This window comes from Bombus pyrosoma, linkage group LG7 (genome assembly GCF_014825855.1).
Source record: "Bombus pyrosoma isolate SC7728 linkage group LG7, ASM1482585v1, whole genome shotgun sequence".
NCBI lineage: Eukaryota > Metazoa > Arthropoda > Insecta > Hymenoptera > Apidae > Bombus > Bombus pyrosoma.
Genome location: NC_057776.1, coordinates 17,279,202 through 17,307,140, shown reverse-complemented (window position 1 = coordinate 17,307,140; position 27,939 = coordinate 17,279,202). Strand labels below are relative to the sequence as shown.

At 35.0% G+C, this 27,939-nt stretch overlaps 1 protein-coding gene across 1 annotated transcript in view; it reads right to left on the bottom strand.

The window, feature by feature from the left end:
• Positions 1 to 27,939, bottom strand: part of LOC122569054 (titin) — a 229,553-nt gene that overhangs the window by 167,287 nt on the left and 34,327 nt on the right. The window contains 21 exon segments of the mRNA XM_043729518.1: positions 9,083 to 9,257; positions 11,447 to 11,731; positions 12,079 to 12,293; positions 12,757 to 12,943; positions 13,858 to 14,142; positions 14,975 to 15,141; positions 15,219 to 15,521; positions 15,905 to 16,295; positions 16,917 to 17,362; positions 17,786 to 18,152; positions 18,587 to 19,036; positions 19,603 to 19,730; positions 19,828 to 20,011; positions 20,571 to 20,747; positions 21,659 to 22,267; positions 23,317 to 23,499; positions 23,828 to 24,019; positions 24,925 to 25,181; positions 25,697 to 25,944; positions 26,364 to 26,542; positions 27,167 to 27,289. Of these exon segments, the coding sequence (XP_043585453.1) occupies positions 9,083 to 9,257; positions 11,447 to 11,731; positions 12,079 to 12,293; positions 12,757 to 12,943; positions 13,858 to 14,142; positions 14,975 to 15,141; positions 15,219 to 15,521; positions 15,905 to 16,295; positions 16,917 to 17,362; positions 17,786 to 18,152; positions 18,587 to 19,036; positions 19,603 to 19,730; positions 19,828 to 20,011; positions 20,571 to 20,747; positions 21,659 to 22,267; positions 23,317 to 23,499; positions 23,828 to 24,019; positions 24,925 to 25,181; positions 25,697 to 25,944; positions 26,364 to 26,542; positions 27,167 to 27,289 (5,551 nt within the window).

Genomic DNA, 27,939 nt, shown 5'->3' with positions numbered 1-27,939 from the left:
TGCGTCACGCGTTACAAAATCGCGCAATTCGTAGCAGAAATATTTAAGGTGACAAAGCTTAAGCTTATTGCATCTTTGTTTGCTAAGTTGGCTTGCAAAGTGATATTATTATCCGTGATATACAACAATTGTCAAACAACTATTATACATACATTATTTTATATTGGTATTATAATTACCATTATGATATAACAGTGAATACCAGTAAATGTAAATGTGTTTGTAAAAAAGTAACGCATAATGTGTTTGTAAATGAGTCCATTACCACTGACAATTTTAATTTTCATTGGACGAAGAAAAAAGTACCTTTTGTCCTTAAAAGAAATAGATGCAACATGAATAATATTTCTGGCACTGACCAGTCAAGTTAATTATCACGAATATAACTTTGAACTCATACACCGTCATCGTACAGGAAATCAGGTGAAAATAATTTAGGCGCAAAGTGAAGACAAAACATGAAGAAGTTTGAGATATAAGGCAGGTGTCACTGAAAGACGCCCCGAATTTCATTCACATTCTCTCGTCACACTAAACTCCGGATAACTTGGCATCGAAGGAAGGTACACATACCAAATATAATTTCACTCGACAAAATGGAGCACACTTTTAATAAAAATAAATCGTACGCAAAATACTCGCAGTAGGTAAACAAAAACAAAAATCGCGACAAATGCTCTACTCTACTAAATCCTTCGAATTTTATAGCGAAAAGGACTAATCTAAACTGCGAAATAATAATTTTATATAATTCAACAAAAATTTACCATTTTTCTAAATCGTTTAATCTCGTTGTCTTATCGAACTATCATACTTTGTCGATCGACACGCATCGATCTATTCTTCGCGAACTCTTCAAACTCTTCAACAGTCAAAAATGTGATATTAAATTGTGAAATATTAATTAGCTTCTATAATAAATAAATAAATACTGAATAAACATTGAATTTCTATAGACTTTGCAACGTTGTTTTCTCCTGTTAGAGCATCGCCGGACGGTGGACATTTACGGAAATTCGTATTTTTGTAAATATAATTTACAAAATGGCACTTAGGCAGAAAAGTACTTTATCTGTGAAATATTGCAAAGGATAAATGTTTCATATGTTTCTTCGTATTACGCGTATACTGTGCATTTTTGTACCTTGAAATTTCTCGTAGGTGCATGAAATTCCGCAGACTATTGGTCAGAAATCAAGAGTTTGATCGTCGATCAACATCGATCTGTTCCCTTGAATCACGAATGTATTAATAGCTGGCCAGTTAAATCGATGCCACGCTAGAATCGGATCATCGTATCCGGAATTGGAATCCGCGAGAATGGCGTAACCGTTTTGCAGGAATTCCGCGTTTACTCGACTCTCGAAGGCAACCGGAAACGGAACTCGAGTACCGCCGATGTCGTTAAATTATGAAAAAGGGAATTAATCTTGTCGCGAGATCGAGACGAACTAAACCGTATTCTACGTTATTTTAGAAATTTCGCACCTTTCTTTGTTTCGAAAGCCAGAACAGAGGTTTAACTGCTAAATAAACAGGAGAAGCTTCAAGGAATTTGAAACGAATTGTACGATCCACGAGAGTCATGAAAAATAATAGAACGAAAACGTTTCCTGTCTAACAATTTCTATTAAAAGACGACTGGTTTCGAAACGAATGATTTTTTGGTAATTAATTCCTTGGCTCTGTAACATCGAATTATATTCGTCGTATGGATTATGGTTCGAATTTGGGAGAAGTATTAGGTTGTTCGGAAAGTTTCTTTCGTTTCATAAGGTGATGATAGATGAACAACAATTTCTGCTTTATATTATTTTATTGAATTAGGCATGATCCACTTTCTTCTATTTCTATTATTATGTTCGTGCATAATTCAGTAAACTAATATAAAACAAAAGACTTTTTGCGTCTATTATCTCCTTATAAACATTTCGGACAACCTAATAGATTGAATTTTATAACAGAGTTTAATATAAACTCCAACTCTAGTTTGAATCTTAAGTTTCTGGTCCGTCAAACTGGGAATTTTACTCGTTGCAAATTATGTAAAATTTATTGGTATTTGGCATTCTACGCAGTTACACGTTGTAACAGAAAATATTTAGCACTGATTTAAGTAGTTTACTAAAAAATTGTAACTGTTATACTCAATCGATGGAAGTATTAATTATAAACTTCTATTCTATTGCGTGATTCAAAATACATGCAATCTTCTGATAAACATTACGTATATCCATGGTTAAGTGCGTGTAAATTTTATTAATATGCGATTCATATTCTTAAGTTATTCATTAGCGATACGGTGTCCATTTGGAGATCGTAAAAAGAAATTTAGATAAACTTCACAAACGTAAATCATCATTCTCAAATGAGAATTTGTCTTTAAACAAACATGCAATATTTTGAAAATATATTTTGATGAAATATATGATTAATTAATACAGATTAAATCGATTGAAAGTCAATAAAAATCCTCTAATTGGTTGAACAGACAGTGACGAAACTACAACTACCAAAGGATTCCATTTCATTGTTTCCAATATAACTCGCTCTTCACCTGAAGATCTCATAAACTTCACGTTCCAAGCTAATCAAAAGAAGTTTGTAGGTTGGCGAGAAACCAAGATACGATACGCTCGAACCGAAAATTCATCCGGACCGACATATCTGGATCGCGAGAATTCGACCCGAGTCGTCCTGAATTCATTCGCAAATCACGAAACATCCGTTCGGATGTTGGCTCCAGTAAAATCACACCGCGGCTATTATTTACAGAGAATCAAGCTCCTCTTTCCTTTTCTTTTCTTTTCTTCATGGGAAATTGGTTACACGATTTCCGAATTTTATGGTTTGCTGAAAGGCCGTAAAAGTTAACTTTGGACGTTGAATCTTGGTTTCGATGAATTGGAAAGCCCTTCGAACGACTAAGAAAACAGTATGCCCACGATCAACGACGAAAATAGTAACGTTCACCTAGCACCGGGTAAATCGATCATTGGCACAGGATTTATTAAGTCGAGCGTGAGATTTGAAATGATATCGGGAATTATAGTGATCCCTTTTAAAATAGATACAACGGCGAGAAACTGTGTCGTAGCGAATTTCATTTGGAAGTTGTTTCCGAGCTTTCAAATAATTCAGGGTGATGGGGACGAATAGAAAAATTTAATGGAATTTTGAGAAGCATCTAGTTAATTCATAGACCCATAACGTACTTCTCGTAGGAATTATTTTACAAAAATGGAATTTTACAAAAGAAGAAATTGCACGAGATATTGAAGACACGTTGTGAGATAAATTATTGTTTTAACCCTTTGCACTGGGAATTTTATTTCAATTTCGTTAGCAGCAGCTGCCAACGCTTTTAAGTGTTTTATTTGAAATTTACTTCAACTAAAAAATAAGACAATTTAAATAAATAGACGAAGAAAGAAATTCACTTAAATGGCAGTTTTATTCGCACTATTGTTGTATTTTGTAATTTTTAAGTGTATGATATATCTTGAAACAAATTCCAGGATGCAATCCTGCTTTTCTTTCGCACGTTTCATAAAAAAAAGGTGGATGTGAAAGAACGTCGAGTGGGACTCGAGAAATGAGCTCCTGAGATAAAAATTGATGTCGAGTCACACTCGGCATAGAAGTGCAAAGGGTTAATGTAATAAAAAATATTTGCGAATATGTGGGCTGGTCTCGTATAATACGATTTTTGAAAATAAGAATATCTGTACAACGTGATCTATCGAAATTTTATTCGAAGATGCGATTCACTGTCAGAAATGTTGATTATGAGCACATAAATTCTGCCATCATTTCGTCATACTGTCATCTGAAGGAAATTTATTTTTATCAAACAGCTGTCTCTTGTGTCACGTTATCCGCAGATACTCGAATCGTCTACCACGAAATACGTTAACAACGTGTCAAAACAGTGTTCTGTAACCCCATCTAATCAGGTTCTGTATATTTCAATATCTCGCCAACTATAATTTAATTTACAATTTGCTACTATTACATAAAATGAACGTGCCAGATCGTGATGTATGGAATGTCTAATTTTGTCGATTTTCTAATCTACTCCTTTTTCATCAAATATTTTTATTCTGACAGATAATGTTATATGAAATATAATTTATATTGAAACTTCCTCTCTTTTAGACGACTAATATTTTAACTTCTGCTCGTATGAACACGTCTTTCTTAAGATTCAATGAATTTCGTTCAATTCGGTAAAAATTAAAATCTCAAACACGCGTGTCCATACACAAAACAACAATCGAATTGTCACTTCGCTTCGCACGTAAAGATCCTCGGATAATTTACAGTAATTAAATTATATTACTAAAATCTTATCAGAAGACTGCGGATTTTAATGCCTTTATGATAGGTTCGAGGATGAAAAAATTCACAAAACGATTCGTATAATGAAAATACACGTGATAGGCCAGAGTATGCAACGGTGGATACGTAAAAATATGTAAAATATCGAGAATGGATTAACGATTATAATATTTAGCGAGTGAAGCAAGCATCTGCTCGTGCTTCGTGCTTTAGTTACGCTCTCAAAAATACGAATTTGCATAAATATCTACAGTCTACTTATTACTCGTGTTACCTGGAATATAGGTTTCAGAGCGTCGATCGATTTCGTGTCGATTTATGGGTCAGTCGATGGCGTTTCGTGGTCGAATCGAAGAGAGCGACACTAGGTAGGAGCGAGGCTCCCCGAAGAAGACGCGCTCGAATTCCCTGGGTTAGCGACTCTGGACTAGGCTACGTGCCGGGTATTCGTGCCGACAAAAATAACGTGCTTTCTGCGTGTGTGCACCGGCCGAAAGAGAGAAGGAGCGAGGGAGAGCATCTCCTCTGGCCATCGCGACACACGGAACAAGATTGCGAAAATACGGAAATCGCGGAACTGACCTGTCCTCGGGGATGGACCAACTCGTCCAATTAATAATAGTAAGTTAGTGTCGTTAGTTATCAAACGTTCGAAGGTAAATTGAAATGATCGATGAGCTTTAAGAGGAGATTTAATTTATCGTAGTTGGAATCTTATAAATGAAACGAAATTTTTGTTGTTATGAATTTTTCTCGTTATCTTCCTTTGTGTTTCTTATTATTTTTGGGGGGGGAGGGGGTTGTTAATGGAATAGTAGATTTAGGTTTGCCGTAATTTTGTATCATTCTAATTGTTCCAGTTCATGATTTTTATTCAGTTTGCAATTTTTATTTCATTCGTAATTTTTATTTGGTGTCCGATTTTCGAGGAAACGAATTGTCTTGGAATAATATTAATATCGAATGGTGAAGAATGAAAAGTGAAATGTTCGATGAATCGATTTTCCGGAGGATAAAGTGTCGATAGGGTCACGAAAAGTGAAAAGCGAAATGTTCTTTTATAATTGGACTTCTTCACTCGTTCCATTGTTTTTTGTTATAAAGTATTGGAAAAAGAATGTTGCTTGCCAATGGGTGTGATAGTTTTGTGACATTGTATTTACATCGTTGAAATAGCGTTGAATTTATGATTATGGTTTCTTTATAACCCTGAATCATACTGAATCATAATGATTTATTTTGGAACTTCGATACGTTACTCGTATGATATTAGTAGTTTGCTGGTTACGTTGTTACTAATTCTGTAACGTCGACTGTTTAGATTTCACGTATGTGATGTACTTAATCTGTAAGTACAGCTTTCTCAATGTTAAGGGTACGATCTCACCTACTGTTTCTCTTAAATGATCAATAAAAGAAAAAATATATGTACTTGCATAAAACTACAACAAAGATCATAACAATCAATGAACATACCAATCACTGCACTAGGAAAGCAACGCACGTATATAGAAGTCTTATTCAACACGTATTACATCACTAATCTGCATACATACAACCAATCTACTATATTTACATTCTCTACCAGATAGATCTTTCACTTTACGCTCTTGTAAAAGATATCTAAACGAATTTGAACCAACACTGGGCATGAGGATATGACAAGAGAAAGAAAAATAATTCTAAATAAATACAGACCTTTTTAATATTACTCAGAAAAATTCATACAATATAACAAGCTTCACGCTCTTGTAAAAAATATGTAAACGAATTTGAACCAGCACTGGGCATGAGGATATGACAAGAGAAAGAGAAATAATTATAAATAAATACAGACTTCTTTAATATTACTCAAAAAAATTCATAAAATATAACAAACTTTACGCTCTTGTAAAAAATATCTAAACGAATTTGAACCAACACTGGGCATGAGGATATGACAAGAGAAAGAAAAATAATTCTAAATAAATACAAACTTTTTTAATATTACTCGGAAGAATTCATAAAATATAACAAACTTTACGCTCTTGTAAAAAATATCTAAACGAATTTGAACCAACACTGGGCATGAGGATATGACAAGAGAAAGAGAAATAATTATAAATAAATACAGACTTCTTTAATATTACTCAAAAAAATTCATAAAATATAACAAACTTTACGCTCTTGTAAAAAATATCTAAACGAATTTGAACCAACACTGGGCATGAGGATATGACAAGAGAAAGAGAAATAATTATAAATAAATACAGACTTTTTTAATATTACTCAGAAAAATTCATGCAATATAATATATATTTTTCATATATTTTCTATGTAATAGTATTTAAACTTGCAATTTTATTTAATATTAATTAGAATATCGCTTTTGGAATATAAAGTGAAAGATCTATCTGACCGGAAACCATTGCTTACCGCTGTGAAACAAACACTTCTAGAGATCACATCCACTCTATTGTTGACAGTATCACCGTAAAACTACTCGTTGAAACTGTTATTCTTCTTTACGTTCGATGATTCACGATTCGAAGAAATTTATCGTTTAATCAAAATTAATTAATACCTGATGTTTTATGGATATTTTCTATAGAATTTGAAACATACGTTAGAAAATGAGTATTGAAGCGAACTATCGACTAGACGAGTGTTTCTACGTGGATCGTAATACAGTGTACAGGTGGGCGTAGAAACGTCAGATTTAATTGCGCGGCATGTGCACCGACCTAATATTAGTCGTGACTCAAAGTGACTTTTCGTCGGTGAAAGAAGAGAAAAGAGTTTGTTTAGTCGCCCTGGTTAAAAATAAGACCCCTCCCTTCTATATTACAGCCGAGTTCGGGGTAATGGATCATGGGATATCGCCTGTTCACGAATATCCCCGTCAAAAAGAGTTTACTCGACGCCAAAGCAGAAAGCGATATTTATCGTCGGGTTGAATGTTGATAAAAGATTCAAATTACGACCAGCTACTATCATTTGTAATAAAAATAGCCGATTTCACCGTGTTTATGGGAAAATGTAGGGCAGATTTTAAGGAAAGAGGAAAGAGAGCAGTAGAAAATAAATGAAAATTCAGGAGAAGACAGTACAGAAATTTATAAATAAAGACATTTCATTGTAAAAGCGACAGAAATGTAGAATTTGATAAAAGTGTCGAAAAATCCATAGAAACCGCGAATAAACCATTTTCATGTGAAGTTATCGTTATAAAAATTGTTAGAATGAAAGCAATGTAAGTTCGAACAAAAACAGGAAAATTCAAAAGGGCGCACAAATAGGAAGATCAATAGAAACCGATAAAAAAGCAAACAACCCTTTCCCAGTGCAAAAGTACAATTACGACAAAAGTAAAAGGTAGCAGAGGGAGGGTAAACAAATACGAAGATTTAATAAAAAGGAGAAAAAATTAAAAATTCAGTAAAATCAAGGAAATTGGATAGAAAAAGATAAACAACCCTATCTTTGTCTATGCAAAAAGCACAATTGTAACAGGACCAAAAATAGAAAAATAGGAAATTAGAAGAATAGAAAGCTTTAAAAATACACAAATAAGAAATTTATGTAAAAGCGATACAGGAGATAAAATTTGATAAAAACAACAAAAGATATTCAACCACGATATTTAAACGAATATCTCACAGCGAAGGTAACTGAAAATTGCGCGGGCTCGGCGTTCCAACGAAACAACCAAAACTTCGAGACGCTGGCAAACGGGTGGTCGCGTGATTTTTCTCGCGAAAACCAACGAGAACGAACGGTGTCGAATTTCAGAGAGCCCGTTGCTGTCGCAACATCCCGCTGCTACGTATCACGATCTTTTTTCCATTCGTATCGTTCGTTCGTTGCGACATCTCGTTTTTCCGGTGATACTGTTCTTTTCTATGTGGAAGCTGTGTGTCGGCTACCTGGTGAATGAAGCTGCCATTCGGCTTGCATAGACGCGTATTAATAACTCGTGACACCGTTGCCGGTTTCGACGATATTTTGGCTACGCGCGAACTAATTTACTGTAACGCGGTTGGCAATAAAAATCGCTTCGTTTCCGAAAGATCGACATCGCCTAGAATTAACCGCGAATATTCCACGCTGTTCGACGTTGCGGAATTTCTGTTCGTTTAAAATCGAGCCACAACGAAAACATACGAGAGACGAATATTTTTATTTTCGAAGACTAAATACATTAAGAGCAACGATGTAGTAGTTTGTATCCAATGATGAACGAGTTCATTGATGTTCACGTGTAAGAAAGTCGTAAACGGTAAGATAAATACGAGTATTTGTCTTGTTGTTACTGTAACGAGTACAGAAAATTGTGCGATAAAAGTTTAAGGGAAAGTGCAAGATTATAATTTAGGAAGATAGCGTAGAAAATGTTTAGCGCAAATGAATGAAAGAAATTCGACGCGATGAAATGGTTGAAGATCGTAAAATATAGCAGGTTGCCAAGTTTGATAATCATTTGATGGATAAAAATGAAAAATTATTCCGTTAAAAATTTACTACGTTATACTGGAAAACGTTACGTCGATTTAAAAAATGAAGAATTTAAGCGAGGAATAAAGTGTGCAAGTTATAGATGCGTTCAGCAAACGTTGTGTTATAAACATATATATTATAACATTATAGATACCAGTAGTATAATAGCAGTTACGAATAATAAAATGATAAACGTTCTTTTCTTTTGTTCCTGACAAGGGATACGTTTGTTTAAGAATTGTTAAGGTCAGATTTAATTGCTTACCAATATCTAGACGAGCACTGCAAATCGCCTTGCCAGCAGCGTTCTCCGCCACGCAGGAAATCGTACCAACATGCGTGCTACCGGTCTCTGGAATCGTCAACACCTGTCGATCACCGCTGACCGACACCAAGAAGTCCTTGCCATGAACAGGACGATCGTTAAATAGCCATTGAATCTGAAAGTCACCATATCGACTCACTTAATTCCATTTTATTTCTCGAAATCTATCGATCTGTTGCTTAAAAGTCTCATCCCTTGGAGAAGTTGGATTTATATAATTGAAAGAATAATTGTATATTCGTAACCATAACACGCCTGGTATGCGAAAAATATCGATCTAATCGTATCGATCACTGTGAAACCACCAATTCCATGCAAAAGATTAACGTAAATAAAAGTCGCAACCTCGAGTCAAGTTTAAAAAGCTTGTAGAAGAAAAAGAACATTCTCATCATCCGACAGTAAACGAAGCATCGTTGCGAAGCTACAAACGGGACCACGTACTCGAAATCGATTGCATCACAAAATTCTGAAATATAAACTACTTTTGCTCGTGGATGTTCAATCCACGAACGACACAGAAAATTCCACGAAATGTTCGACGTAATCGAACGAACGAACCAGTTTCTACAGTTCCGAGTGCCGGTTACGTCCAATATCTGATGGATCGCACCAGGAAATTCTATTAATTATACAATCCGTAAGTACACGCGTATAAAATCAATACTAAAATGCTACGTATTATTAGCACGCAAAATTCTTTCGATCATTCTGCATACTGAAATAAAGGCAGCTGCGTAATTCGTATTCTCGTCGATTATACATAGATCGTAAATCAATAGTTTCACAATATTCAAATCGGAAATAATCCAATGGAAACTTCACGAACGAAACGATATCGATACCTGATCCGCGAGTGTCACTAAAAATTTCGCGGAGAACCTCGCGGCGCGGCTGCACCCGCGAATTTCCACATCAGGTACATTGTTCCCGTTTAAATATAACCCGGAGGCACGAAATTACTCTTGGTCGGCCACCTCCTGACAGGCTGGCCAACTCTGCGCCCCATCTTTTACGCGTCCCTCGACACCTTCGAAAAACGGATCCAAGATACGGCGCCGCGATTCGAGACTCGTCTGTTCGCCTGATCTCCTCCCATCGATCAGTAGTCGTGAACATTTCGTAACATTTAGCGCGTTGATGCGAGTTCCACGTGGTTCGAAGGTTGTGACACATTTTTCGTTGTTGATATAGTAGTTGGGTGTCTGAGGCTAAGAGCTGCGCTTTTCATTACGTTTAAACTGTGTATTTTTATGTATTTTATGTGTTTACAGAAAATTTAAGGCTGCAAAATATGAAACAATATGGGGGCTATTTATTTTCTAACGAAACGATTCTTGATCAGGTTCTATATTTCATCTTTGTACTATCAAATTTTCGTAAAATCGTAAAAGATATTGTTCAATGATATGATATAATGATTAATATAGTTGGACCTATTTAAGCGATGTGCAGTTGCTATGATAAATACAATGGTGGGAATACGTTTTGTAGCTACTGTGTAAAATATGTAAAATATTGTTGTCATTGTAATATTTGATGGGTGAAAGAAATCTCTGTCTAGGTCCTAGTTTTCTAATTGTGCTCGTAGAAATATAAATTTGCATAGAAATATCGGCGACCTAATTATGACTTTATTCGGACTATGAGAGTCCGATATTTATTTAACGATATTCAAGATTGTTTTGTGAGTTTCTTCTGATTGATGGTTTTTTTCTGCGGTTGGAAATTAACGTATAAGATATTTGCAAATTATGGTCAAATGGGTCTTGATGATACTAAAAACGATATTATAGTAACAGTATAGATACAATGATACTAATTGCGAACTGTTTCACCTAACACAGGATCTAGTTTTTAAATATCAGTGTATCTTCTATTTCGCTGTTATATTTCTTAGGATTTTGTAGTTCGAAAAGTCTGGTAAACAATTTTGGTAAAAAGTATTTGAATTGAATGTACGAAGAAACATAGTGGAATTCACAAATGGATAATAACTTGTACGATACTTTGTAGCAGTTGAGAAAGTGATTCTAACATAAATCCTTCAGTCCCCATTATAAGATACAAAGAATTAACAATTATATTGTCAGTTATGGTCATTTTGCAAATATAGAAATTAGAATTATTAATCCAAATTCGATATACATAAATAATCATTAATTATTTGAAGATTGTATAATAAAGCATATAATATTCTTTTTCCAAACAATCAAGAATTATTTATTCATATATATATCGTACTTAGCTTAATAATTATAATTTGCATATTTCAAAATTCAAAACAAAAGCTATATAACTTACTTTCGGAGCTGGTTTCCCAACTACAATACACTCGAATTTCGTAGAAACGCCCTCTGACACTCTTCTGTCTTCAAACTTCTCCTTAAACGTAGGAGCGATCAATTTCTCTTCCATTTGCACGAATTCTTCCTTTCTCCTAAAGTCACCCAACGATCTCACAACCAAACGTGCGAAAGCTTTCGCCTCTCCGTGCGCATTAAACGCTTTGACTACGTAATTCCCTTTATCCTCGGGGATCGTCGAAGAAATCTTCAGAATACTCGTTCCATCTTGCCTCCGTTGGATCTGAATCATCAAAACACAGTAGGACATAAAGTTGGGGATTATTTAAATATTTCGTACAGGCAGCAGCAGTTAATTTAACATGGAAGGGCAAACATTAGTGAGAAATACGAGAAAGAAAAATAAATTTGACAGTAGAAAATAACGTTCTTCAAAGAACACGATCATCGAGCCTTTTTTTAAATTTTGATTATTTGTATTCGCGTATCGCGTACATTACGTGACATTGCGTTTAGCAAACAACTCTTTAAAAACAATTTAACTAACGAAAGCTGCGCGTCTGATTGTTCGTGGTTCTGAAGCAACCACGTGCTTGTTTCTCATTGAATTTTATTTTAGCAAACACTCACCAGGATACGTTCGTTCTCGGTGATCTCGCCACTGTCAGAGAACCATCTGAGTTCTGGTTTCGGTTCTCCAACTACCGCACACTCAAAAGTGGCGGTCTCGCCTTCCGCCACCAGAGAATCTGTCGGAAGTTTCACGAATTTTGGAGGTGAACCCGCGACCAATGTTTCTTCCACTTCCGTTCGTGTCTTGTCCAATTTTTTCGAAACGGTCACCGCTGAATAAAAGATATTTGGTATTTTACACGTTAATTATTGTTATTGAAATTTGTTATTTTTACACGTTAGGAAAGAGAACGCGTGATTTACAAAAGCTGGAGATTACTTTTTGATGATCGAGTTTTTCATTTACCTAAGGATTACGTAATCTACAAATGAAATTTGAATTTTGCTTAAGAAGACACGGAATTAATTAACACATCTATAAGTAAGCATCTTTGAATGCTTCTTTGAGAATGATCAAATTATAATTACGGTACAGCTGTTGTCAATACAACCAAAGAGCATAAAAAGTTTAAATTCTATAATGAGATAGACAAGGAGTTACAATAAAAGATCTTCTACGAAAATTTACAGCAAAATTCTTGGTGTTAAAAATCATAGCAAAAGATGTGGATTATTAAAATATAAAAATTACGAATTTCATGGTATGTAAGTATTCGATAAAATGTTTCTACGTACGTGTCACTGTTAATGTGCACTGACTAGACGCTTCACCGCCAGAATTAATGGCGACTACTTTGTACACACCGGCGTCATCCAAAAAAGCTTCGTGAATGACCAAGGAACATTTGTCACCCTGGAACAACAGCTGGAAATCGGCTGACTCCTTTACAGGTTGATCATCGTGATACCAAATCACCTGTGCCAACAAATTTACAGATTTTCTGTTATAAAAGAAGTTGCAGAATTAAATGTCGAAGCTTAGCTAAAATATTCCACTGTATTCGTTTCATCCATCGGACATAAGATAGCTCTACTATCATTTATTCTGACTTTCACAAAACTTTTTCTTTTATAATTACACGCTACATACTTTTGAATTATTTTATAATTAAAAACAGAAGTCTGCCTGCCTTAAAAGAGTTAATCGTTAAGAAAGACTTTTCGAGCCAGCCACTATGAATTTACTCACACAATAAATAATAAAAATTCATAGAAAGAAACGGCCCATATAGTATTTAAAAGTATATACTACTTCTAATCTGCTAACTGGGTCTCCCCTCAAGTGAAAATTTGTATCCTCACAAAACTAAAAGTTAACAAAGACGAATCAATTTCTGTAGCAGAATAATTTTGGTTCTTGCAAATGTAAATATATAATATTTTTAATATACATTAGAAAAAAAAGAACAATGAAACGACATGTGAAAAATAGGTTCCTAAATAAAGAAATTATCATGTCTAAGAAAATTGATAATTTAATTTAATTTGTAAATCTTCCAAACGATCTAGTCTATCATTTCTTCTCAATTTCGTAGAAAGAATACCACGGACTGCCACAGTTGTGATTCTTCGGCCTTCGATCGTGTATCGAATTATTACGTCGCATTTTGTTCCCAATATTCCCGTTCGCTTGTTTTTCGCGTCTGCCCGAAACGAAACTCAACGTACTAATAATACAATTTGCAAGCCGAAGAATCACGAATATCGTTACATCATCGCGAAAGTTTCAAATCTGAAACAACTTGGAATATACCAATTATCGAGACTACCCTAAATCAACATCGACGAAACTCGTGTTACCTCGCGAGTATTTCTCTGATCTCACAAAACACTCACTTCCGGTTCAGGTTGGCCAACGATCACGCAGTCCAGTCGAACAGACAAACCCTCCTGAACCTTCAGATCCTTCAATGGCATCTGAATCTTGGGGACCACGGGCTCCATGTCGCTGCAAGCGAAGTCAGAATCGCTGGTTTCGTGAGGAAGTCGTCCTTTCACCGAAACGTTGCAAGACACCGTGGCCTCACCGGCGTTGTTCTTAGCGACGACCGTGTAACATCCGGCATCCTTTGCAAACGCCTCCGAGATGATCAGGCTGGTTCGCCCGGCGTCCGTTTGTATCTGAAACGGCGAATCCCGACACCCTGAACATTCAATTTCAATTCTTCGTTTTCACCGGCTGCTACATTGCTTTATTTCGAATTCGGCGCGTGCACATGCGGCTAAAAATATCGCGACACGGTCGCCTCGCCTCGAATGGGAGACCGTGGAAGAGAGAGAAGACGAGGAAACGATGTTTTGCTTAAAAATTATGTTGTTCCATCCAATGGCATTGCGTTGCTTCTTATGGGAAAACCCATCGTATTTCGATACGTTTAATTTTGGTAGGTTCAGATGCGTGAAAATTAATTGTACCTTCGATGGAACAATTATAGAGAAAGATACATTGTTTAGTCGCATTTACTTTTGTGTATTAATTATTCTGCTAATTTTGTTGTTAATTCGTAATTGATATTATAGAATCGAATGGTAGGTAATTGTTTTTATTTCACAGAAGATATCTTACGTTTAACAAAAAATTTTCTTTAAAAGGAAGAAAAAGAAATTCTAGTTTGTTAGAAATAATTCTTGGCCTCAATGGTATTCAAAACTTTTGAACAGTAATGTGCATTACAAATGTTGAAGGAAAGCCTTTAACTATCCTTGCAATCTCATGCTACTTTTGAAAAACGTATCTTCTCAAAAACTTGTTAAAACTCGTTTTGATACCTTTTGAATTTTTTAGAAACTTGAATTTTTCCGATAAAAAGATTATATATCCGATACGATATTTTATTTTCTAGCTTTTCATATCCGTTCTCAACCTTCTTCTTGTATATATTTACTGTATTTAGGATAATTTTCACGCTAAGTATAAAACTCTGGCGCCTTTTAAACAAATATAAAAATTTACCTTTAAGTTCATGGTTTCTTCGACCGGTCTTCCATCGTGGTACCAAGTCAAAGTAGGCGTTGGGTTTCCTTTTGCTTCACATTCCAGCTTCACCCTTTGACCTGCTCTTCCCATGGCATTTGATAACGGAGTAACAAAATATGGTTTTTCCGAAGTAAATTCCACAGCTAAAAATACACGATGCATACGATCAATCTTTCCATTGGAACTACATATTTAATTAAGAAATTATTAAGTTTCTTACGTTGTATATCGAGAAAAGCGGAAGTGGAGGCTTGACCCAACCGATTTGCGGCTTTGCAAGTATAAGAAGCCTTATCCTCTAAGAAGACTTCTTCGAATTTTAAAACAGCCTCACCGTTATTGTAAGTGATGATGTAATCGGGAGAATTATCGATGTTCACGTCGTTCTTGAACCATTGTACAGTTGGCAGAGGATTACCTTCGACGATGCACTCCATCCGATGAGAAGATCCTTCCATCGCCACCGATGCTACTAATTCTTTCACGAAAACCGGTGGACTTGGTTGCTCTTCCGGTGCTGTTTCTAAAAATTCGACAGTATAGTTATATTCGTGAAAGCTTTACTGAATTTCCATATTGTAAGATATTCAATTGGCCAATCGTATAAAATATTAAAGTCTAGAAATTAAAAGATTAATTATATTAAAATAAAATTAACCCCTTGAAGGCTCACTGGCAAATTTTCAATTCTATTTCTATATCTTTGTAACTGATAAATAATAACGTTGATATTATAGAAAGGGTGATTTTAATTGGAATTAAATTAAATTTGGAATATTACTATAAATAAGTAATTTACATTGTTATATAAATATTAGAAATAATAATAGTCCGACTATTCGCTTTTCTCTTGTTTCCCAAATTTATTAATTTATTATAATTCTTTTAAGTATATTACAAAATTACCTTTAACAGTCAACGTGGCAGACGTTTCCGCTGACCCGGCTATATTGAAAGCTCTGCAAGTGTATTTCGCAGAATCTTCGGCGAAAGTTTCTTCGATCGTCAAAGTACAGATACCTTGAACATACGTTGTCAAATAATCAGGGTTATTCAAAATCGAGATTCCATCCTTGTACCAAACCACTTCCGGTGTTGGTTGACCAACGAGATTGCACTGGAAAGTGAACTTTTCTCCTTCTTGTACAGTGGCATCATGTAGGGGAACGGTAAATTCTGGAGCCAATGGAGGAACGTTCTCTTTGAGCAGTCTTTCTACTGATTTCTCGCGTATTTCTTCGGTGACAATGTTCTTCTGTGGACTTGGTTCGCGTTGAGACGTTTTCTCAATTTCCGTCTAAAATTAAAAAAGAAAACACCATATACGTATATGTATACAATACATACATAAAGTGTCAAAAGTGTGAGCGATAATTATGTTAAAAGAATGAATATAATATATATATATGACAACTTTTCAAATTAATTATATATTTATATATTTCATGCCAAGTTGTTATCTTTTAATATTCAGATTTATAGCAGATATTATAATCGATTTTTAATATACAATATTCAATTGTAAATGTATTTCTTTAATATTTCTAAAAACATTTCATACGTATTCCTATCATTGTTCGTATAATTAAATAATTATAATAGAACTAGAAAAATATTTTTAATAATTCACGTCAGCAAGAATAGAAAATGGAAATACTCATAGCTCATTGTTATCGTAGTTATTTCATTTCCAATCGAAATGGAAATGCGATTCATCTGTATTACGTGACTCATGCATCTTGTATATCACGTAACAAATCGAGAATGCATCCTATTTTCCTTCTAGTTTTCTTAGAAAAACATTCACTTACGCATTTTAAAGGTCGTATCGATAATTAAAATTATACCATTAACGAATACAAAAAAAGAAAGATGCAAAATATAGAAAAAGACGTAGAACGAGGAATATATGTTATACCTTTTGCAAAATATGTATTTCTTTAGTGATAGTTGCGGAAGTGACCATTTCTTTGACGAAACTTTTGTCCGTGCTATCGATCTTCTCGGTTTGAGCTGACACCGAAAACGACGGAGGAGCAGACACTTTTTCAAACGTCTTTTCCTCTTTCAGTTTCTTCGCTTCTATCGTTGCTTTCTCCAATGTCTCTGCTGCTAATTTTTCCGCGATTCTCCTCGCGTTCTCCGCTTCCTCTCTGGCTGCTTCTGCGGCAGCCATTTCCACTTTCGCGGCTTGTAATCTTCTGTCTGCTTCCTGCTTCTCGATCCTTAATTTCTCTTGCAGATCTTCCGCGTTTTTCAAATTTTGAGCCAACGTTCGGAATTCGGACGAGACGACGGCGAACGAGTCTAACATTTGGCGATTTTCCACGATCACTTCGTTGAATTGTGGTAATCTGTCTGTACCTGCATAACAGCACAAAGGATAGCAATTTTACTATTTTGGTATAATGTTACATAAACAGAATAAAACACTGAAACGAAAATAGACTTTGTCCCATTATGTAACATATCATCTTACATTCAAACACATACGAATTTCAAAATCATGTCAGAATTATTTGCAATAACAATATATTTTATACAGATCCATATACTTTTTCCATTTTACTACGCCTGTTTGGCGGTAGTTACTTTTCCATTAGATATTTTGTATTTTATATAGAAATTTAAAAAAAAACTTTCGAAGAACGCGCTTTTGTATATTGAACATGGTTTTTCTTGCAAATAATTCCAACTTAATAATTTATGACATTTATCGCTTATATACACTCAAATGCGTATCTTACATTTTATATATTACATTTCCAATTTACTTTGTTCACTTACCAAACACGATTGTCGATAGTTCCTTCAGCTTCTCGATTCTCCTTTCTTGAATTTCTTCGCCTGGCTTCAAGTAGCGATCTATTTCTTGAAGCAAATCCATGGCGTCTTTCGGGGTCTTCACCGCGGTTGCTTTCCTCGCTATCACAACCAGCAATTTGTTACCCTCTCTATTCCATTCTTTGGCTTCCTCCAAGAGCGTGAAATACTCTATGCTCAAATTCATTCGCTTCTTTGTTTCTTCGATTTTCCTCTTCAAGTTTCTCCATCTCTCACGCAAGAAAGAAATATCGTTGACAATTTGAGGCGTTAAAATATTAATCGATTCTTCGGTCGTCTTCACGAACGTCTCGATCCTTTCTTCCAAAATCTACGAACCAGAAACACAATACAGCATTTCAATATTTTAATAACGGGAGAAATATATTGAAAACGTAAGTAACTTCTCCAAAACTACTATTTCTGTCTTTTTAAATTTCACGATGTTACTTCTAAATATTATTTTTCTTTGAAAAATTTCCTGTTATTTATGATAATTCCAGTTTAACACAAGTACCATATTATTTACCATACTCTATTTATCGAAAGATTGTCTAGATCAATGTTAAACAATATTCTGAATTATTGTTTACTTACTTAAATATTTCCTATGTCAAGCATTCGATAAAATTTGTAACACAGTTAGTTTTTATTCTAATAGGTTGAATCGTAAAATAAAATTATAAATTTGTTATAATTAACAATATAAAGTAAGCGATGAGACGAAACGTATTTTTTTATCGTTTAAAAATTTGTTGTTCTTACCGTGACAGTCTTTTCGAATTGTACGAACGAGGTGGCAGTAGCTTTAGCTGTCTGAAGGTTCTCACCAATCTTCGCGTCCACCTTCTTCAAATGTTCATTCAAATCCTGCAATTCTGTCTCAATTCTCTCCAAATCGTCGGAAAAAGTACACGTTCGTCGATATTCTTCGATTTTGGTAATCGTCTGAGACCAAAGCAGTTCAAGGTTTGTCGACAACGAATCTATAGCACGCTTCAATTTCTCAATGTCCTGAACACCAGCCTCGGGCGGTTCCTGTTGCTTAATTCTAGCGATTACGTCTTGAGCCTTCGATCTAATCTGATTTTGTCTGTCAGAAATTGTCCATTTCATCGCGTCGAGCTCGTTGAACAGTGTTTCCACTTCGGACAATTTTTTCAAGGACGCTACACGCTGTGCATGAGCCCTTAACTGTTCGATCTTATGCTCAACCTTGAACAGCATTAGAAAATTAATCGTGAAATTAAAATTTTGAGAAGAACACTGGATATATGCAAGTCGAGCCACGTAATTCTGCGATGTTCTACAGAATAACAATTAACTGTTCGTTATTTTGCCTTTTTATCAAGATAGGAAGCCATTTTGAGTTTTGAAAACGTAACGTGTAATGCTTGTTATATTTATGTTAAACTACAATATTTTATACCATGATAGAGCTATAAATTTAAATATTCAACAGAATGTTGACCCCCAAAGTGGCAATAATGTGTAGTCATAAGTTGCAATAGTTTGTAGACATAAGTTGCAATAGATTGTAGGCATTAGTTTTAGATTAGAGGTAAGAATATGCTGAGTGTAATACAAGAAATGTAAGGTTTGTCAACTCTAAAGTTCGTCCAAAGACTAAAATAAATAAATAAAATAAAATAAATAACAGAATGTTGACTCCTGCGTAAAATATTGTGTTGGCAACTAAGTGATTGCGGGCTTTGTCAATACAACCGATGGACAAAATCCGCAATCACTTAGTTGCCAAGCCAATGTTATTGATATTTTACCTCTTCGATATTCTGGAAGATGGAAATCAACGACTCCAGAAGAGTTTCGTAATCTCTGGCAGTCGCATGAAGATTCTCGTGCATCTGACGAAGTCTCTTCAGGATCTCGTCGTCGATCTCTACTTCGCCTGGTTCAGAATATTTATTACACATTTACCTTTCATTGTCTTCTAAATTATTATTTTTCCATATATCTTACAAAAATGATTATTGGTTTAAAATTACCTTTCTGAGCTAGAGTATCAATCCCATTGATTCTAGTATCCAATTCGTTGACAGCTTTATTCAACTCGGGAAGAATACGATGTTTCGATCCGCTTAAGTCTTGAAGAATGTTTGCTGTTTTAGGAGATTGAGATGTTATCACTGGATATAATTGTTCGCTGAATTTGGAAACCCATTCCATTGTCTACAAGTATAAACATAGTAGAAATATAGATTTCGTGTCGTGGTAAAAGAAATGTGGAGGATTGTTCGTGATTGAGCGTTATTGAAACCGTCGAATATATTTAAAATAATAAATTAATATACAACCGTATACGCGAGTCGTTAGTACAAAATACAAATCGATAAATAAAATCGCGGAATAAATACTCGTTAACGCTCGTCGCGTAGCTCGATAAATACTCGTAAGATACTCGGAGATACTTTAGATACTCGGTGTGATACACTGTGTAATACACCGTGTATGTAACTGATGTAGCTGTAACTGAACTGCTCGCTCGCGATCGCGTCCGTTTATTTATACTGGTCGGGGGGAAGTCGGAAGATTTGAATTCGTTTTCATTCGGCGGTTGCATGTAGCGGCGACACTGTTTTGCCCGGAGTTTGTTTATCGTTACATTTTTGCGTCAAGGCTAAGTCAATGTCCTGAGGCAAAACAACAGCACGAGTCGCTCTCGACTCGTGTCGTCCTTTGACTCCTGTGCCGCTACAGAAACATCTGAATGGGGTGGCTAGCTACTTACTCTTGTGCTCTCTTCGATTCTTCGTTGATGCTCGATCCGCTTCTTCCTCAAAATCTCGATCGTCGTCCTCCATTTCTCCCACGATTCTGTTATAGTCAACTGTCTGTTGGCAAATCTCTCTAAGAGGGTCTGGACGCATATGCAGGCTCTCGGTACATCTAGATAAGGATCATCCATCTGAAAGATACATATTGCTTTTTACAATTGTTCTGAATCGTCAAAATAGAAAAAAAAAAAAGAAAATTTGATCTACTCAGTCATTCAATGTTAGTATTCGGTAGAGAACTACCGGTGGGGGCCTTTCTTTTGGAATTTTTGGCAAGACCCCCAATACTTTAGCCTAGACTTTTATTATAGCTGTACTTAAGTAATAAAACTTTGAAGTTGTTGTTCATGATTTAACTCGATTATGTGTGCTCGAGATTTATGACAGTAGGCTTGGGCTCGAAGTGACACGACTGGTTGCTAACGGTCACGGGATGGACGTTTTTACCTAACAGACGTATGGACTAGTTGTATAGCTCCCGTTAAAAATATAGTTTTAGTTATAGACCCGAGGGCTACACAGAGGTACAGAGAACAGTATATAAGTGCAGTTCCATTTGAACTGAGAGAGTCAGTTGAGTTCTACTTGTACTGTGGACTTGAATTGTGAACCAGTAAGTTCAGTTCGACTTAGACTTTGAAAGAAAACGCATTTGCTAGCCAGTTGACCGTGAATTCGTTATTGAACCTAAGGTCATTGTCATTAGCATCTTGAGTATCTAATCGCCACTAATCATATTTGTACCAGTAAATATTATCCATATTGTATAACAACAATGGCTAATCCAAATGAAGATTCGTTACACGCCCCTAACCCCAATGAGAACTCGACATATATACAGTGTATACAATAGACAGATATCTAATGCTACAAGAAAAATTCGCCTCTATTCATATATCTTGTTCAAGTCTCTAAAAGTACACAGTTGTGAGTTCGTAAAATTTTAATAAAAAGTCACCAATTCACGATTTTAATTATCCTCGTGATTCTATTAAATATTAACAATCTATATAAATTCAATAATAGGAAATTAATGTCATACCTTAATAGCAGCGTCCAGAAAGGCTTTGCCAGTGTTAGTCAGGTTGACATAAAGCGGCTGGAGATCTTTCCAACGTCTTCCAAGCTGTTCGATCTTTCTCTCGTCCAAAACATCGGTTTGTCTCTTCAATTCACTCTCGATCGACTCAATTTCCCTCGTTAGTTCCTCAACCGCCATATGGAATTGCAAATAAAGCGATCCCAGATCGATTCTACTCGCTACCAGCTCTTTCGTCTTTGACCAAGAATTTCTTAACTCCTCCACTTTCGACTGCAGTTCTAATTTCTGCGTTTCTTCCAATCGTTCTCGAATTGGTAAAATTTCGAACTCTAAATGCTCGACTTCGTCGGTCCTTCGTTCGAGATCGTTCAACAGCTGACGATGCAACCGACAGAAATCCTCCGCCATTGGGACGTCGCTGCCCATGTCTTGGTGACCCTGGAGAAACGCTTCGGGTATGCTCATTAACCACTTTCTCAGCTCGTCGTGCTTGTCTAAGAACGTATTTATGATCCTCGATATCTCGAGGTTCTCCTTCTCGTGAGCTGTGCACCGTTCCATCAAACGGATCTTCCGATTTTCCAGCTCATCCACCACTCGTTTCACACCCTGAGGAATTGGAAAAGAAGCTTGAAACTCGACTAATTAACAGGCCATGTATTAGGTTGTCCGAAAAGTATCTTTCTTTGAAGAAAGAAGAAGAAGAAGAAAGAAGAAAGAAGAAACCAAGTCTGTGAAATGTTTATCTCAACAGAAGAAAATGGATCGTACGTAATTCGACAAAATAATATGAAACAAAAAAGTTGCGCGTCTATTATTTCCTCATAAATAAAGAAACTTATCAGACAACCTAATAATTGTCTCGATATTATATTGAAATTAAAGTGAAACTAAAATTTATATCGATCTATTAATATTATTTTGAATGGAGTTTCACTGCCTGAGAAATTGAAACTCTGTAATTATTTCGTTATTCGATTTAAATTCAGGTAAAACCGAAATTTAATTTCTCGCAAACTGGAAGCATTTTTGTTAATATCTTTTCCATTTCATAGTTGGAATAGGAGAAACTGCTCTCGAAGTTTTACTTCCCGAGGAAATCCGCTGATCGGAAAAACGTGTAATAATTTCGACATTATTTAAATGAAAGTAAAACTTCAGGTTCACGGTTCTCGAAAATTAAATATATTTCTAGTATGTTTATGGCCAGGAAAAGAAAGATACTCTTAGTATCTTAGATACTCCTAGTAGTTAGGAAAATATGTAACAATTTCGAAGGTATTTAAATTAAAGCAGAATTAAGATTTATATTCTCGAAAGTTATAATTACTTTTATATTAACATACTTTTATTTCAAATTCGCGCAAGATATATTCTAGGAGTTACAGCGAAGATTCTAAATAAAAATTTCTAAAAATTTCAAATAATAATATCTTGACCGTAATTCTCGCGGAGAAACTTGTTGTTTGTTAGTTAAGTTTGCAAAAATTGTAAATACTCAAATAAATTGTAAGTATTTCAATTCCATAGAGAATGGAGCTCCCGATGATACGAAGGTGAATACTAGAAATCATTCATTGAATCGAACGATTTCATTGACTATGCATGCCAACCGGCCTACTACAATTAAGTTGTCGCGATTAATCTCTGAATCTAACCTCAGCTCCTGGCGCTCCTCTTCCTGTGACATTTAGAAGGGCGTATCCTTCCGCCAAAGGTTTCGCGGTGACGTCTTCGATGGTGGCGACGGTCTGAGCATGGAAACGAGCTAATTTCGTCGAATATGGAGGATGCTCCGTCGTCACCAGCTGAATTTCCAACTGATCTAACTTTGTAATTGCCTTCGAAATAAGAGATCACAAACTTCGATATCCTCGTTTTCCACACTGACATTTTTATAATAGAACAAATTAAAAATTCGAAGCTTGTAATTTATATTTTTTCTTTATCTTTAGATTGCATCTTTTTATGATATATAATATTCGATGTATTTATTATTGTTAGAATATTTAGTTATCAATGATAGAAAATTAGCAAAATTATTTTTAATTTACTATATTTAGATTATTTTTTTATGAGAAACGGTAATTAATTGATTTTATTTTATTGCCAATGAATTGGATATAATGGGAATATCAGATAGGGCAAATTTAAAAGGTCAATGCTCACCGATCTCGCCGAATCGAAGAAGGCCACCGCTCTATTCAACAACGCCTCGTACTGATCCAAATCGTTGACATAATCAGCCGCGGCGCCAAGAATCGCGTAAGCTTGTTCTGTCGCCTGTTCACCCGCAAAGTGTCCCGATGACACTAATCGTTCGGTTGACTTCGTTATTTTGATCGATCTGTCTTGAAATTCCTATATAAAATACGTCGACCAATTTTTTAATAAAAGTACTTAAACCTAAGTATCCTGTAATAGCACTTTGAGAATCGTCGTTTTATTACTACATCCGCTCATTTCTATTCTATAAATGTGCCGAACATCTATCGAACTAGGATAAATATTAAAAAGCATGCTGTAAAATGTTAATTTAAAATGTCATTTGCAATATCATATCCTATACATGAAATAGTATAATATATTTACCACTATTATACATTGTTTCAATACATACTGAGTATTGAACTTATTATTATTTTATATTATACTATTTCATGTATAAGAACAATGTCTATGATATAGCAAATGACATTTTAAATTAACATTTTAGGGCATACTTTTTAATATTTGTATTTAATAAATTTTTCATAATATTTTTGTTACGATTCCCACTACTATTATATTTATCTCTATTTTACATTGTTTCAATACATACTGAGTATTGTACTTATTATTATTTTATATTATATTATTTCATGTATAGGAACAATGTCTATGATATAGCAAATGACATTTTAAATTAACATTTTAGGGCATATTTTTTAATATTTGTATTTAATAAACTTTTCATAGTATTTTTGTTACGATTCCCACTACTATTATATTTATCTCTATTATACATTGTTTCAATACATACTGAGTACTGAACTTATTATTATTTTATAATAATAGTGGGAATCGTAACAAAGATACTATGAAAAGTTTATTTATTTACAATGTGACAAAAAAGAATTATAATTCTAGTTTAAGAATTCTATATCGCGTTTAGGGTAATATACCCAACAAATAGAATAATTAAGGATAAATATAACAAAGGAGATAAGAAGATTAGATCAGATAGTTAGAACAGTTAGATTTAAGATACAACAATTATGTGATACCTTAGCTTCAGCTTGTAATTTTTTCAATTCGAAGAGGAGCAATTCCGCGCTCGATGCGGAATCTCCCAGCTGATCGCAGCTGCTCGACAAAGCAGCGATTCTGTCGTTTAAGACCTCTTCGAGATCACGTAGATCGGTCGCTAACAGAGCTAAAGCCAGGCATTGCTCCAATTGTGTCTTTCTGCTACGAAACGACGCTTCGATCAGCCGTCTCCTGTCATGAAGCTCTTCCAACCATTTCTCGACTTTCAGCACCGCTGTAAAAGAATAAACAAAACGATTTCCTCTTATTACATATACCTATCTGTAACATATACCAAAAAGACACTTGCAGAATATTTCCAAAATATTTTTAAGTTAGAACTTCGGTCTTTGTACCAGAACTCCAATTATTTAAAAAATTATTTAAAAAATTATTTAAAAAAATATGTCTAAAATTAAAAATTTGAAAAATACCTCGATTTAATGAAAGACGAACATTTTCAAAAGATACAGTGATCTTGGATGGTGTTTCTAGATTTTGTTTTGCTTTTAAAACAAAGATATAAATTATCGTAATATTAACGAGCCTTATCCAGAAAAGGAAGTTTGATGGTTGTAAGATAATTGATTCGATGTTTCAAGGACACGGACACGCATACCGAAACGGAGCGAAAGGAACGCACCACAGTTATGTCATCGATTAAAAGCGAAAGGGAGTGCGCGAAGAAAACTGTGACATTGAATATAATTAACCGTTTTTCCAAAGAAAACATCAACTATAAACGCTCACCGTGATCAGCTTCCAGCTTAATTCTATCCGGTCTGGAATCCAAGGAGCCTTCGTTCGCGATCTCTTTCAGCCGATCCAGTAGACTCTTCCCCTCTTGCAGCGCGCCCATCAACGCCTCGAGCATATTCTTTCGAAGATCATGGATTTTCGACAAGAAATTCTTTACCGCCTCGATCTCGATCGGCAGCAACGTGTCGTTGCATGCCATCTCAAGAGCTTTCATACTTTCTCGACATTCCTCCGCTCGACTATAGATCGTCAAAAATATTTGTCATTCTATTAGATTTCATTGCATTCGCGTAACAGGAGAAGATTTTATTTTACTTTCCAATGAGATCGAAAGATTTATAAAAAGATGTCCAAAATAATTGTCATTCTATTAAATTTAATTACATTTATACAGGAAGGGCAGATTTTTAAACAAAATCGAGAGATTTATAGAAAGACTAGAATCAATTTAATTGCCAATATCACGCTAAAAGTATTATATTGACGATTTTCGATCCTCAAAAAGTTTTCTGATATTCTACTATTTTTTTTCTTTTTTATTTAAAGTCCAGCTGACTATACCAGATTTCCTATATAAATATATGCAGATTAACTACGACTTGAGCGAGACTGATTATTCGTGCATAAACAAGTTCTTGAAGTAGCTAATTTTACGAACCATTGAAACAACACGTTGGAATCGAGGATCTGTTTTCGACGTTCCAAAAGCTCGTTCACGTCGCGCCAAGCTTGGCCCAACGTTTCCGCCATCGCGGCGTACACTTCCGCTCTTGGCCTTTGGTTCGAGATCAATTGATCAGCCTGCCGGAGCAATTCCTCTACCGGGCTCTGTTTGCTCTTTTATCCAAAATTCGTAATATTTTATTCGTTAAGATCTTACTGAAATATCTGTTTTGTATTTAATAGAATCGAATCTATAAACGATAGTTCACGGTACACATCAGAAACGAAAAGACAATATATACGTGAAAATCGTATAATTTTCATTTTCTCCAATTCACAGTATTTAAATAAGAAACAAGAAATTGAAAAGATACCAGTAATATTTCAAAAGTACAAAATGTGCAATAAATAAAATATTAGATTGTCCGAAAAGTGTCTTTCTTTTACAGAAACGTCTTGTACAACGATGCATCTTTATACAAACATGAAGTTGTGATCTTTATCTTGATAGAACAAAATGGATCATACGCAATTCGATAAAATAATGTAAAACGAAAAGTGTCATGCACCTATTATTTCCTTATAAAACGAAAGAAACTTTTCGGACGACCTAATATATACATCGCACCTCTCTTCGTAACTTTTTCTTCTTCGTTATTTTACTATGCTTTCGTAATTTTCTTATCTTCGTAATTTTGGCCACCGTTTAATGCCGATGATAAATAAATTATAAGGGAAATATCGATGTACAAAGTGAGGAAAAAATGAGTTTTTATTGTTCAGATCTATTTTATCTACCTGTAATCGAAGCAAAACTTCGTCGTGTGCATTCGAAAGCTCGGTAGCCTCCTCCACCGTGGCACCGAGCTTCGTTAGTTCTGGTTGAACCTCCAGAACTTTTAATCTCAGCCATTCTCCGCTCTAGATGAGAGACAAACAGAAGGAAAAGAAGTTTTATATTCGATAGTCCATTTCAATAATAAGTTATATACAGATAAATAATACGTTGGCAATTAAAAATAAACAATTTGTTAGCAATTCGCTGTTGTAAAGTTCGTATAAGGTAATGATCATACCTCGAGACGCGTAATACTAAACGAGTCGTCACTACCATTTTAGGAAATCTCACAAGAGATCACCTGAAAACGGGCTAGTCGTCAGATGCACTCGGAAAATGGGAACAAGATTTCATTGAGCTGTAGAACGACCTCGTTGAAACTCTACGAGGATCATGCTTTTTGTTTCCAATCGATCGTTTCACGTTCATATAGTTTCTATTATATTTGATAATTCTAACGGTTGATGACAATTTGCATATTGTTAACACTAGAAATACCACACCAGTCAAAATGACTGGTTTTATAATTTTACAAATGTGTGAACCCTCGTTTAGGGATCATTGTCTCAGACGGATTAACAATACCAAAAATGTACCACATAACATGGAATTGCTTCTGTAAGAAAGTAATAAATCAATAAATATACAAATATTCTATTATTACGTATTTTTTAAAGACCAGTCATTTTCACTGGTTTTGGTAGAAGTAGCTTCCTGTTAACTATCGGTGGTT